The 11,668-nt window shown below is 39.8% G+C and overlaps 2 protein-coding genes and 2 non-coding genes across 10 annotated transcripts; all 4 read left to right on the forward strand.

The window, feature by feature from the left end:
• Positions 1-289: 289 nt before the first annotated feature.
• On the forward strand, positions 290-361 carry trnag-ucc (transfer RNA glycine (anticodon UCC)). Its single transcript has one exon. It is a non-coding gene; the product is annotated as a tRNA-Gly (tRNA).
• Positions 362-2,002: 1,641 nt separating this feature from the next.
• Positions 2,003-5,254, forward strand: lrrc51 (leucine rich repeat containing 51). 7 transcript variants are annotated; one of them, XM_027012163.3, is made up of 5 exons: positions 2,031-2,062; positions 2,378-2,436; positions 3,008-3,213; positions 3,586-3,734; positions 4,771-5,254. In XM_027012163.3, exons 2-5 carry the CDS (start codon positions 2,379-2,381, stop codon positions 4,907-4,909), a joined length of 552 nt encoding a protein of 183 aa, XP_026867964.2. In that variant the 5' UTR covers positions 2,031-2,062; position 2,378; the 3' UTR covers positions 4,910-5,254. The 7 variants fall into 7 exon arrangements, with proteins under 7 accessions (XP_026867967.2, XP_026867964.2, XP_026867966.2 ...); XM_027012165.3 differs by having other exon boundaries at positions 2,033-2,062; positions 2,974-3,213; XM_081699567.1 differs by lacking the exon at positions 2,031-2,062 and adding an exon at positions 2,069-2,282 and having other exon boundaries at positions 2,974-3,213.
• On the forward strand, positions 2,586-2,657 carry trnag-ucc (transfer RNA glycine (anticodon UCC)). Its single transcript has one exon. It is a non-coding gene; the product is annotated as a tRNA-Gly (tRNA).
• A 1,109-nt stretch (positions 5,255-6,363) lies between the features above and the next one.
• On the forward strand, positions 6,364-11,524 carry lamtor1 (late endosomal/lysosomal adaptor, MAPK and MTOR activator 1). Its single transcript, XM_027012172.3, has 5 exons — positions 6,364-6,618; positions 7,896-8,041; positions 8,230-8,307; positions 8,558-8,681; positions 8,994-11,524. Exons 1-5 carry the CDS (start codon positions 6,577-6,579, stop codon positions 9,084-9,086), a joined length of 483 nt encoding a protein of 160 aa, XP_026867973.1. The 5' UTR covers positions 6,364-6,576; the 3' UTR covers positions 9,087-11,524.
• Positions 11,525-11,668: the final 144 nt, after the last annotated feature.

The following is an 11,668-nucleotide window of genomic DNA, read 5'->3' on the forward strand; positions in this document are numbered from 1 at the left end:
CCACATTCCAAGAGAAGACTTCTCTTAACCTTGCCCTAAAGAAGACTGTTTTATATACCGTCCTGTGCCTGGTGGAGAGGTCACATATATAGAATACAAATAAACACACGCGTTCGTTTTGTAAATGTTTTTTCGTAATCTGAAGTTTGTAAATGTAGTTAATTTACGGGTTTCTGTGGACTTCTAAATGCCTCAATTGCAGGTGTAAACAATGAAAGACTAATTGTTAAAACTATTTGAATGTTAGATCGTCTTTCACAGGTCAGATAGGTGGCGCAGCTTTCTGAAAGCGTTGGTGGTATAGTGGTTAGCATAGCTGCCTTCCAAGCAGTTGACCCGGGTTCGATTCCCGGCCAACGCATACATTTTGATCTTATTTCACTATTTATTAAAATTACATTGGTTGTAAACTCTCGTATTATGTTTGAGCAGAATAACACCCCCCATCAATTTCTGAGTGTTCGTCACAGATCTGTGAATGTATATAAAATGTAGATATTTGAAAATACCACTTTCGTTTCACAACAATGCACTGAGAAACTGCATCAATGCTAACTTGACATTAAAAGCGAGTATACAGTGAAAATCGACAGTGCAATAAACTTGGGATTTAGTACAAAGCTTTTCCAGTACTTCAAAGGTATTTTTCCTGTAAAACAAAGCTATTTTCAGCAAAGCAAGAGATATAAACAGTGTTTGACTACTTAGCAGCTGTATTTCTCATGGCAAAGATGCTTAATATAACCTACTTCATACTTAGGAATGTTTTTACGGTAATTGCTTGATTTGATTTGCTAGGTCAGCACCCCAGAGCTCGGCGTCAACGCCGCTGGGCTTGGTAAATGTAATAATGTAAACAATTCAAATCAGTGAATCCCCTTCAGTGCATACTGTAGTGAGATTGACCTTGTATTGTGACCACTCCCACTGTCTCTTCACATTTGGTGTCACATGAAAATGTGCCTCTTCAACACTAGACAGTTTTTCTAATTAGACCTGACTGAAAGGGCTTCATAGTTAGGAAGGAACATTTGAATATAAAATACAGGTGACTATTCATATTATAAATTGTTTAAGTAGTAGTACTGAAATACCAAGTCACAAAGCTCTACCTTTTCTCTCTGAATGGTCCCTCTATCAGATGTTTTGTCAGAGGAGCCATTCACTGTTTGTTCCCTGAGGAGGAACTATCCGACTGACCAACAATATCCCAACATAGTTGATGCGGTTGAGAAACACACCCCCTTCTCTTTTTCATAAAGCTCACATGGTTTGATCTGTTCTTAAACAACATCTCCAGCATTTAACTGACACTTATATTCAAAGTGATTTACAATTATGACTGAATACAGCTTGAGCAATTAAGGGTTAAGGGCCTTGCTCAGTAATTTATCATATGTCCTTTGTAGACAGCATTCCTTCATCTGTCATCAAACATGAGTGACACCATCCCAGTACTAGGAAAAATTCAGGTACCAGTCCTGTATAAAGAAAAAGAGTAGTCACTACATCTAATAGTAGTGGAAGAGAACAAATTACCAAATTACCACCATTACCAGGTCAAAATAGACTGCCTGACTTGAAGCTTGAGTCAGAATAAGATATTCAGCCTTGAATGTCAGTCCAGGGCTTTCTCTCAAAGCTGTATATTTTCCCACCAGGGGTTATTTGAGGAAGAAAGCTTTGTGAAAACCAAAATTTCTCTCAATCTCAACTTTTGGCCACGATTGTAGTGCATTTTTTCCGTGACTGTATTTCCAAACGCTGAGTACTGCTCGAAACGTTAGTAGAAAGCTAGATTTGTCACTTGCGTATTAGCTGTTGCTACTGGTTTTCGCGTCAGAATAGCATCAAACAACAACATATAAAATACCGAAGTAGACATCTTTATTTAGATTAATTAATTTAGTTTAATTGTGTGTTATTTTCAGTTGATTTCATAACTCTGCCGTTTTTATTAAAAAAACGAATTTTAATGTGAAAAGTGCAGACCCGGTATCCTTGGTAACCAAGTGTGTTGTGTATTTCTCTTCACCTTTTGGCGTTACGAGGCTATAGCAAGGTAGATAGCTAGCGGTTAGCATTGCAAAATACGGGAGTATAAAATTCAGTTCGTGGTTAAGAATTTGTAACTTTTTACACATCTCACTTGAATGTTAGTTTTATTTATTGTGTTTAGTTGACGTTATTGTTTTGGCCGTGAAGAAGTTTTAAAGGATAACGCTAGCGGTTAACTAACGGTAGCTGATGGCTCAATTTGCTGCGCTTTGCTAGCCAACTAGGTAAATTGGTGGATTAGTGGTTGATTGTAAAACCTAAACTAAGTAAGTCTAGGTAAAAATAAAACCAAGTGTTTGTTTTGTGGATATTTTCGTAGTATGGAATTGCAAGGGGTTCCGGTGGACTTCTCTTTTAAATATATCAGCACAATGAGAGGTGTGTAACTAAGATAAATTATGATTTTTGCTATGTGTAGAACTGTCTGAGCACAGAGGCCTCATCAGAAGACTTGCCCTTAATTTCCTTTAAAAGGCTGAGCCCGGATTTGGATGCTGAGGGAGTGGGCGCGGAGCTTCTAGATATAGGCGTTGGTGGTATAGTGGTTAGCATAGCTGCCTTCCAAGCAGTTGACCCGGGTTCGATTCCCGGCCAACGCAAAAACTTTTGAACATAGAAAATCCTTCTGAAAAAAAATAACACGCTCTTAAAAAAAACTCTAATTTTGCGTTTAAGCAGACAATAATATCGCAGGCTCAACCCTTTGGAGGTCTTATCTGTGGCCAGTCTGAACCCATTGGGTGGTCCCCTGTCATTCGCAAACATACATCATACTTCCTAACTCATACTTAGGAAGTTTTTTTTACAGTAATGATCATTGACATACTACTAGATCTGCAGCATATAAACACACTGCAGAGCACTGTTGTTCATGTGCATATGAGTCAACTAAATGAACCCCTATGTGCTTCAAAGGACACTGATGTGTTGTGACCACTCGCACTGTCAGATGTTTTGTCAGAGGAGCCGAATCCAAGCATGCGTCCATTGAGGAAGAACTCAAAGGGGAAGTTCAGCAGCAGAGCTCTCCGATTGAACAACAACATAATCACAGAGCTGACAGGGCTGACAGACATACTCTCTGCTGTTTTTGTGGAGCCCACATGCCTCGCCTGGCTTGACCTCTCCTTCAACGACATCTCTCACATCCATCCGGTATGCACAACTAACACTATGCTGTTTAGTGTGGGAATTCTGGGCTCAATTCTTAGGGCTTTAATTTTCTTAGTTTTTAGTTTGGTTTGGTTCCAGATTCTTCACCCCCCTGGATCAGGTAATTAACAACTTGGGAACTTGGTCAGATCCTGTAGATCAGGAACTGAGGCAAACGTTACTGGATAGACTGTTGAGAACCTCTGTTAAATATTTGTTGTAGGTGTCATATTTGATTATTGGGAGATAATAATGTTCTGTCTGCCATATTCATCAGTTCCTCTCTCCCTCAGCCCATCCTTCTCTATGAAATTCTCTCTCACTCACTCTTTCTTTCTCTCTCTCTATCTTGCTCTTTCCCCCTTCCCCACCCAGGTCCTCACAGAGCTTGTAGAGCTGCGGATGTTGAATCTCCATGGCAACAGTATATGTAACCTCTCTGAGGTTGACAAGCTGAGAACATTGCCGCTCTTGCGCACCATCACGTTGCATGGTAACACCATAGAGAAAGAGCGTGGCTACAGGTACCAGAATTAGGACCCAGTTCTTGTAGAGTTCAGGGCAGTGGGTCCAGTTCACATCTCTGTGAATCGATCTATGGCCTGCACCTTCTGCCACCATACAGCTGATGCTGTGACTTGCTAGATGGGTGGAAGTACACAGTATAATTTTGCCCAGGGGCAATTCTAGATGGCTTCTTGTACTTGGTCACACAAAGAATAAAAGAAGGCACAGCCCTACCCCTTTTCTTATTAGTCAGTCGTAGTGACAGAATTGGGTAGATGCTTTTTTTGTCAAATTATTTACTTTTTGTTTTAATAATAGTATTAATTCTTGCACATGTGCATGTGACATAATCTGAAACCTAAATTTATAGATCTAGTATGTGATTTATTTAAATTTTAAATACTTGTCTATATCCCTTTTTACCGCTAGCTCTGTATAGAGAACAGAGAAACTGAAACAAACTCTGACTTGTTAGCTAGTCAAGCTTTTGTAAGATGCTTGTACATTATGGGAAATGTAGTGCCGTTATTGCGTTTAAGTGGTGCTAATGATTGTGTTGTGTAGTTCTGCCCAGCAATCCAGGTTAAATAAGAATGTTTTATGGCTTTCTTATTGTCTTTTTCCTCTATAATTATAGTAGGGCATGGCACCATTTTACTGGAGCATGTACCCCAAGTAAATTGTCTAGTGATGCCCTGGTTCTGCTGGCATTTTGCTTTCTTCCATCCAGCCTGAAATGGAAGCAGTGAATGTGAGCAATTGGCAGTTTTATGAGTGTTAAAGCAGGGTTCTCTAGGCTTTTCAAGCTATTTAAGAGAATTAAACTGTCATTGGGTGGCTTTTATAGATGTAATGTCTTCTAGAATGTACAACAGATAATTTTCCAAAGTCTTCTTAAAGGCCATAGTTCTGCCCAGTCCTGCATGCATGTACACTTTACACTAGTAAAGTCCTCAGTCCTCTCATTAATTAAACTTCCCTTTTAATAAATTTCTGAAGAGTATTATATTGTGTGGTGAGCAATACAATTACTTGTATTTTTTGTGTTATCAGGGGATATGTGATCTCTACTCTTCCTCACCTGAAGATGATGGATTTTAATGCCATCACCAAGCAGGAGAGAGTCATGGCCTCCATCTGGCACAAAGGCAGAAAGAGTTGTGAATCTTCCATCCACAGCACAGAAGGCTGAGGCGTTGCCATGGAAACAGCATCTTTGTGATTGGCTGCCATGTAGCTGCTTTTTAAGTATCATGTGGAGTAAATATCAACGTGTGCACATGGTCTGCTTTTGGCTTTTCAGTCTCACTTTGAAGTCATCTAACTGATTGAATTTAACCTGAACGCAATTCATATTCTCCGACCAAAACCTTTCACAATTATAATATTCAACAGTGTAAATACTGTACTTTTGCAAAAACTGACCTTATGTAGAATTTTTCAGCTCTAATTTACCTCAATGACTAATTATCAAGCAATCTGAGATTTGACTTGTGCTGGAGCAAGAGAAAAATAAAAATTGTGCCATGACAAAAAATATGTTTTACCCATGCAATTCCGTGACACTAGAAGTTTTTTGGATGTGGACTAGTATTCTGATTAGACTAATGAGTGTCAATCTATTTAATAAATAAATTGAATTAATGAACAAATGGATAAATTAATGAATGTAAGTTTGATTCAATATGAAGTGTAAGATTAATGGGAAACATTTCTTTGTTGATTGAAAATGGTGTAAATAGAATTAGGGTCAATCTCTTGAGTTTTTTTTTTCACTGTAAATCTCTTTTGAGTGGGAAAAAAACTCAATATGAAGTGGTTTCCTCCATGGTTTCCATCAGTCGTCAGTTTCATACTTCCACACAAATGTTTGAATGGACCCACATTAGCAGAGAGAAAAATCAAACTGTTGAAATAGCAAACGATCACATACGAAGTTTTGACAACCGGTCAGCCAAACCGTACGAGGATCACCTGAATACCACAGCAGTTGGCTAGATTAAGGGTGTATTCATGCCTGTTCCCTTGTAAGGTCCATACAAGAAAATTATGCATTATCACATTTTAGTCCTGGTTTGCTTAGTGTTCACTCTCGAACCAAAATAAGTTTAAAACAAAGTACATATGATGCTACGCACATATGATACAGTCTATGGGCTTAATGCACTTATCGGGGTTGTGTGTACCTGATGGTATTTTTATCACCAGAAAACAGCAAGAGGTAGTAAAATGGATAAAGAAGTCAACACAGCTCCAGAAATTCCTTTGCTGCACATAAAAAAGAAGGTAGGCTGCAAAACTAATAGAAAGCATTCGTTTTCAGTGCACTCTGTTCTGTCGTTTAGTGTCGCATCTTGTGACATCGTGTCCTGTATTGTTTATACGGTAAACAAACAGCACCAGAATTCGTTCAGAAACAGACCAAAACCCACCTGCTCTGCTCATACATATAATTGCTCAGCTATACCAAGAACGCAGTTACATTGATGTTTCGTTTTATTTGGTTCAGAAATTTTAGACAGCTGTTTTATAATCTAACAAGGAGAATCTAGTACACGTTTATACTTGGAATAACTGCGCGCTAACTGCTTAACCAAACGTAATTTAGATTCGCCATATTGCCGGGAGTCCCGGAAGTGGTCATATTGTTGCGTTGTGCCCCTAGAAAGGTGTCATGTGATAGTTCTTATGCTATCCGCTAAGAGGTGCAAGATAGAAAGAAGAAACAGCAGTTTCGAAGCCTTGGTTATAACTTAAAAAGGCTTCAGTTTCCTTATACGCAGGTTTAACTGGGGAGAAGCTGGATATTGATCGAGACCAAGCTACTTGGTAAAGAGCGGAGAACTCCGCACGGATATAATGGGTTGCTGTTACAGCAGCGAGACCGAGTCGTCGCACGGGGTAACTTGACTATTGCTAGCTAACTACTCCAAACGCGGGAATTAAGCAGTTTTGCTTCTAAAAGCAGTGAAATAGGAAACCGTTTACCGCAACGGATGGACGGAGTTGTACAGTATGATGTTTTTTTTGTACATTGCGGGCTAGGTAGTTCAGAAATGGGGTCACAAGGGCCTGGATAAGTGCAGCAACGGGATATTGTGTAAACTTGAGCTTGTGACAAGCAACATTTAGCTATGTTCCAGCTAGCTAACGTTAACTACCTAACCTAGGTAATTTACTCAGTGTTTGGTAGTTAACCTACACAAGTTGTTTCACTGTATAAATGCAATGCACTAGCGCTAGTGCGTCCAATGTCAAGGCTCTGCTATGCGCTTGTAAATGACTATGTAGCCGTGTAGAATATTAGATAATCTGCGCAAAATGTTCATATAGATTTTAACACATTGTGTTGATTATGTCGGAGTTATCGAGCGCCATAGTACTCGATATTATCTTATTTGTAAGTGTTTAGCTGTCATGAAATGAAATCATTGCAACGCTAAACAGTGTCATATGATCTCATCCAAGCCACGCTCTAGGGATAGCTGGAATGACAACCTTCTGGTTTGTCTGAATAAAGGGACGGAAACCATTGGTTTTATTTATTTATTTATTGCTTTGCGTTAACAAGGAATACTTCGAATGTTTTGAAGAGCCAAAATGTCCTCTTCAAGAGGGAGTGTTTTTTAATTCCTTTCTGGTATCTTGCGTTCCGAATCAGCGCATGCCTGGAAAATAGCTGAGGTCCCGTGGAAAGAAAACGACATTTCCCTTTTGCAATTATAATTGCAAACCTTGACCTTTCGAATGAGTGCAGGCCCACCTCTCCTACTGCTCTCTTCACCCTATCAAAGCCATTGGCTGCACACATTACAGCTTCACCCTGCTGTAGGTTCGCCACTCTGACCACTAGGTCCAAACGCAGCAGCAATCAAGAGCCGAAACTTGCCTCCTTCGCATATTTAGGCAATGTTTTGTAAAATGCATGAAAGGCATGCACAAGCAGCTGTTCTGTATAAAAGGGAAAATGCTTTAAATTTTACAATGACATTTACCAAATACCACATCCTTCCTATGTAAATCTGTCCAAATAAATATGTTCAGTGCATCCAATCAAGGAAACCCTAAAAACTGTGGCTTGCTGTGGATAATGTAGCCTGTTTTGCTCATTACTGAAAAGCAGTTTAAATTTGGGCATTGTTTTCTACATTGACCTGTGGTACTTGTCATCTTGATAGGATGGAGATGAACATAAGCCACTGATTACACATCCAAACCCAGAAAGCAAACCCCTGAACGGGACGGAGCGTAGTCCAGCCAGCCTGTCGTCTGCCCGCACCGATGAGCAGGCACTTCTCTCCTCCATTCTCATCAAGACAGCAATGTGCGACTCCCTATTCACCATACTGTACTGTAGCCACACAACTCTTATCAGCTGCTGTAGTGTAATTATTAAAATGGCTAACGTTCTGTATTCTCTCATACTACCAGCACCAACTTATTTACATTGCTCATTTATATTTACATCAAAGATATTTACATTACCATTTGCAATTACTGTCTCATGAACAGGAACATCATAGATGTATCGGCTGCGGACTCGCAAGGGATGGAGCAGCATGAATACATGGACAAGGCTAGACAGTACAGGTATGTGCAGAGAGGAATGAGACCCACTATAACAGTACATCTGTATGTGTTAATATGCAGGGACTTGCAAATTGATGTCAGTGAATGTCTGTGAGCACATATAATTGTGCTTGTGTTGATGTAAATGTAAGCCATCTGCGAATGTCTTGTCTGTTTACAATCTGCTATGTGGGCATGTAGAGTGTTTCAACCTGAAATAGGTTTTATTAAGCATTGAAATGCCTAATAAATGGTACTCTGTGTGTGTCAGCACTAAACTGGCTGTGCTGAGTACTACTCTGTGTCAGAAGAAGCCAGCCCCTCTGCCCACCCTGACCAGCCAGCCTCACCAAGTGCTTGCTAGTGACCTGGTGCCATATGCAGATGTCCAGCAGGTACCGCCCATGCACACAGCCCTCAAATCTAAAGATAGGCATTCACTTCATATCAAATCTATATATAAAACTGACTTACTACTCCTATGACCTAACTGGCATAATGTAGAAAAGAACCTGTAAGGTACACCCATTCATCTTAAGATTGCTTTATTGGCATGACTGTATTTAGTATAAAAATCATATAGTATCAAAACAGAATGCTGATATCCTCTCCCTTTGATGTACACACACTCTGAGCCCTTGCACTCACAGATCATGTACATGAATGCACTTAGGATTGCTGAGTGTTGTTGTTTTGCTGTCTTCCAGGTGTGTAAGATCGCTGCCTATGCTTACAGTGCAATCTCCCAAATCAAGGTGGATGTTAAAGAAGAATTAGTGGTGCAGTTTGCTATTCCCTGACTTGCACCCCCAACTCACCGGCCCAGCCCAGCTCTTCTCTCTCTGTTCCCACTTAATAATTCTTCAGCTAACTAAGCATGCAAAGGATGATCCTGCCTCTACTTTCTCTAATTAGACACACTGTTTCTCACTAGACTGTCTTGGGCCCCACCCCTGGGGCCTCTGACCTGCACAGCTTTGTGTGTGAAGACTAACACACCTTGACTGTCTGGAGTCTCATTCAGTGTCTGAGTGGGTTTCCAGTGGCTCTGACTCGTAGCAACAAAAGTGGAATGCCCGCTAGCCACCCTCTAAGTCTTGATCCTCTTTCCTAATAGGATCCCAATAAACTCATCGTGTTTTGTCTGTGTGTAAACGCACTGACGTTTGTAGTTGGTGGTGTTTTGATTTATGATAGATGCCTTTCTTCTCGCCCCTCCTGCACGGTGGGGGGGTGGGGGTGGGGGTTGTTTGGCTAATTGGCATAGTGGCCCGAACTGATATACCATGTTTTAGTGTATCTTTTTTTCTGGTGTGTTTCAGCTGGTTGATAGACTGAGCAAATATAGTCTCTACATCTGCTTGATTCCACATTTTCCACCGATATTGGGTGTCTAGTGTTCAGTTTACATGTAAGATATGTCTACATATGGAACACAGGCTATGGGTGGTGTGTACATGAGTGAGCAAGCTTGCATGTGTGCATGTGTTAGTTTTGTTGTTTTACACCCTACTGATCTTTACAAATCCAGCTCAGACATCTGTCTTAGTGCAGAACTCTCTAACCTCATCCGGATCCATATACAGACCTATTCACACGTGGGCCCTGGTTCATATTTTTTTGACATTCTTTTTCATGTAGTAAACCCCACAATGTGTGATTTTTAAAGCAACACACAGATTGCTGCCTATCTAATTCTCCTATTAAAGGTCCTGCAAAGTCAGATTTATTCGTTCAAAATCTGTTTACTGATCATTTAAAATCAGTTATAAACACTAAATGGGAGTCTTCAAGTCTCACTAGAGATGAGTAGTTTTTATATAGTCTGTATATTGTATGCTTCCATTTATCAATTTTGCTATTGTATTGGTCAAATCTAGAAAATGGTGGTCATTGAGGCACAGACCTTTGATCAAATTGTTTGTATTCTCCAATAGCAAACTTTGAATGTGAAGGTAAAAGTATGTGAGTTATCTTTCTTGTAGGACCTTTAATGATTGTGTGCAGCACGTTGTCCTAAGGCCTGTGTTGAATCTATAGCATTGGAGTGGCCATAAAATGTTCTAGGTTTCCACAGTGGCTTGAAGTCTGTTGCGGGCTAATCTTACCCTGTTGTCAATCTACCTTCATTCAAATGTCAGCTCCTTCCGAGAACCTGTCCTTCAACATTAACTAAGACATATCAGGGCGAGACTAGGTCTTAATATTCATTATTCATTAGTCCTAGCTTAGAATTGTAAGAACTTGGGACCGTGATTCTGCTTTTGTTACCGTGAATCTTGAAGGTTTTCGGTCTTTGAACCTTGAAATGGAACTTTGCCAATGTTCACAACAAATAAGAAATTCTGGAAATTCATATTGTGCTTAAACTTATTTTTATTTTATTTACCGAATGTCAGAGGTGTAGGGCTGTGAGAGTTTGGGAGTTTTGTACAGAGAGATTCGGGGGGGGGGGTTGGGTTGGGTAGGATTGGGGCAAAACTGTAAATGATCTTTTTATTGATGCCTTTAACATGCAGACTGCGTGTCTTTTGGGAAGAGGCTCTTTCAAAGAGCAGATGTGTGTGTGTGTGTGTGTTTGTGTGTGTGGTTTGTATCATCAATGGTTCAGAAGGAAGCAAAAAGGAATTAGGAGACCTTTGTAGTGCCCCCTGTGTGCTAAAGGTTTCAGACTGTAAGCTTTGAAACCAGTAGCTAAAATCACTAGTTTTTACTAAAGCGTCAGCAGAACAGCAGCACATGTACTCTGCCTATTCAACTTTTAAGCAAACAAAAGGCCAAATCCAAAGCCTGATTTCCACATATTGATACTAAAATCTAAACTTCCAATGATCATGCCCCATCTGTGGGGGAATGTGCGGTAGAGAAAGAAAGGGAAAATGAAGCAAGTACATCAGCAATTGGTGTACTTTCTTTATGAGGTGTGACACAATCGGCATAAATAATTTTCAACTATTTATTTTTCTTTTAATGTATTTATGTAGGCTTATAAATATGATTCTGGTGAAAACTGGTTCTACCAGAGCATCAGGCACCTTCATTGGGTTATGAAAGGGATAAATGACGCTGTAAAAAAACGTTTGTTTTTTGAAAAGCATTTTCTTTTTGCTTTTCGCAGTGTGCTAATAGTATTGTTTTGTTTTCCTTGTTCTCTACCTAAATGTGTACTACTACCTGGATTACAATGTTAATTTCCTAGGCTAGAACCAAAAAGTTTGATTAAAATATGCTGATAATACCTGGTGTGTCTTTCTGTTGTTTTTGTTTGTATTTTTTCCTTGACTGATTTAATTAAATGATGCATTAATGACTCAAATGTACCAAGAAGTGTTTGAAGAGTGTCTTCTTTGGCTAAGTGGAAACATGTAGAGCACGTATGCTG

The sequence above is a fragment of the Electrophorus electricus genome, chromosome 17, assembly GCF_041902795.1.
Source record: "Electrophorus electricus isolate QZ-2024a chromosome 17, ASM4190279v1, whole genome shotgun sequence".
Classification (NCBI taxonomy): Eukaryota; Metazoa; Chordata; class Actinopteri; order Gymnotiformes; family Gymnotidae; genus Electrophorus; species Electrophorus electricus.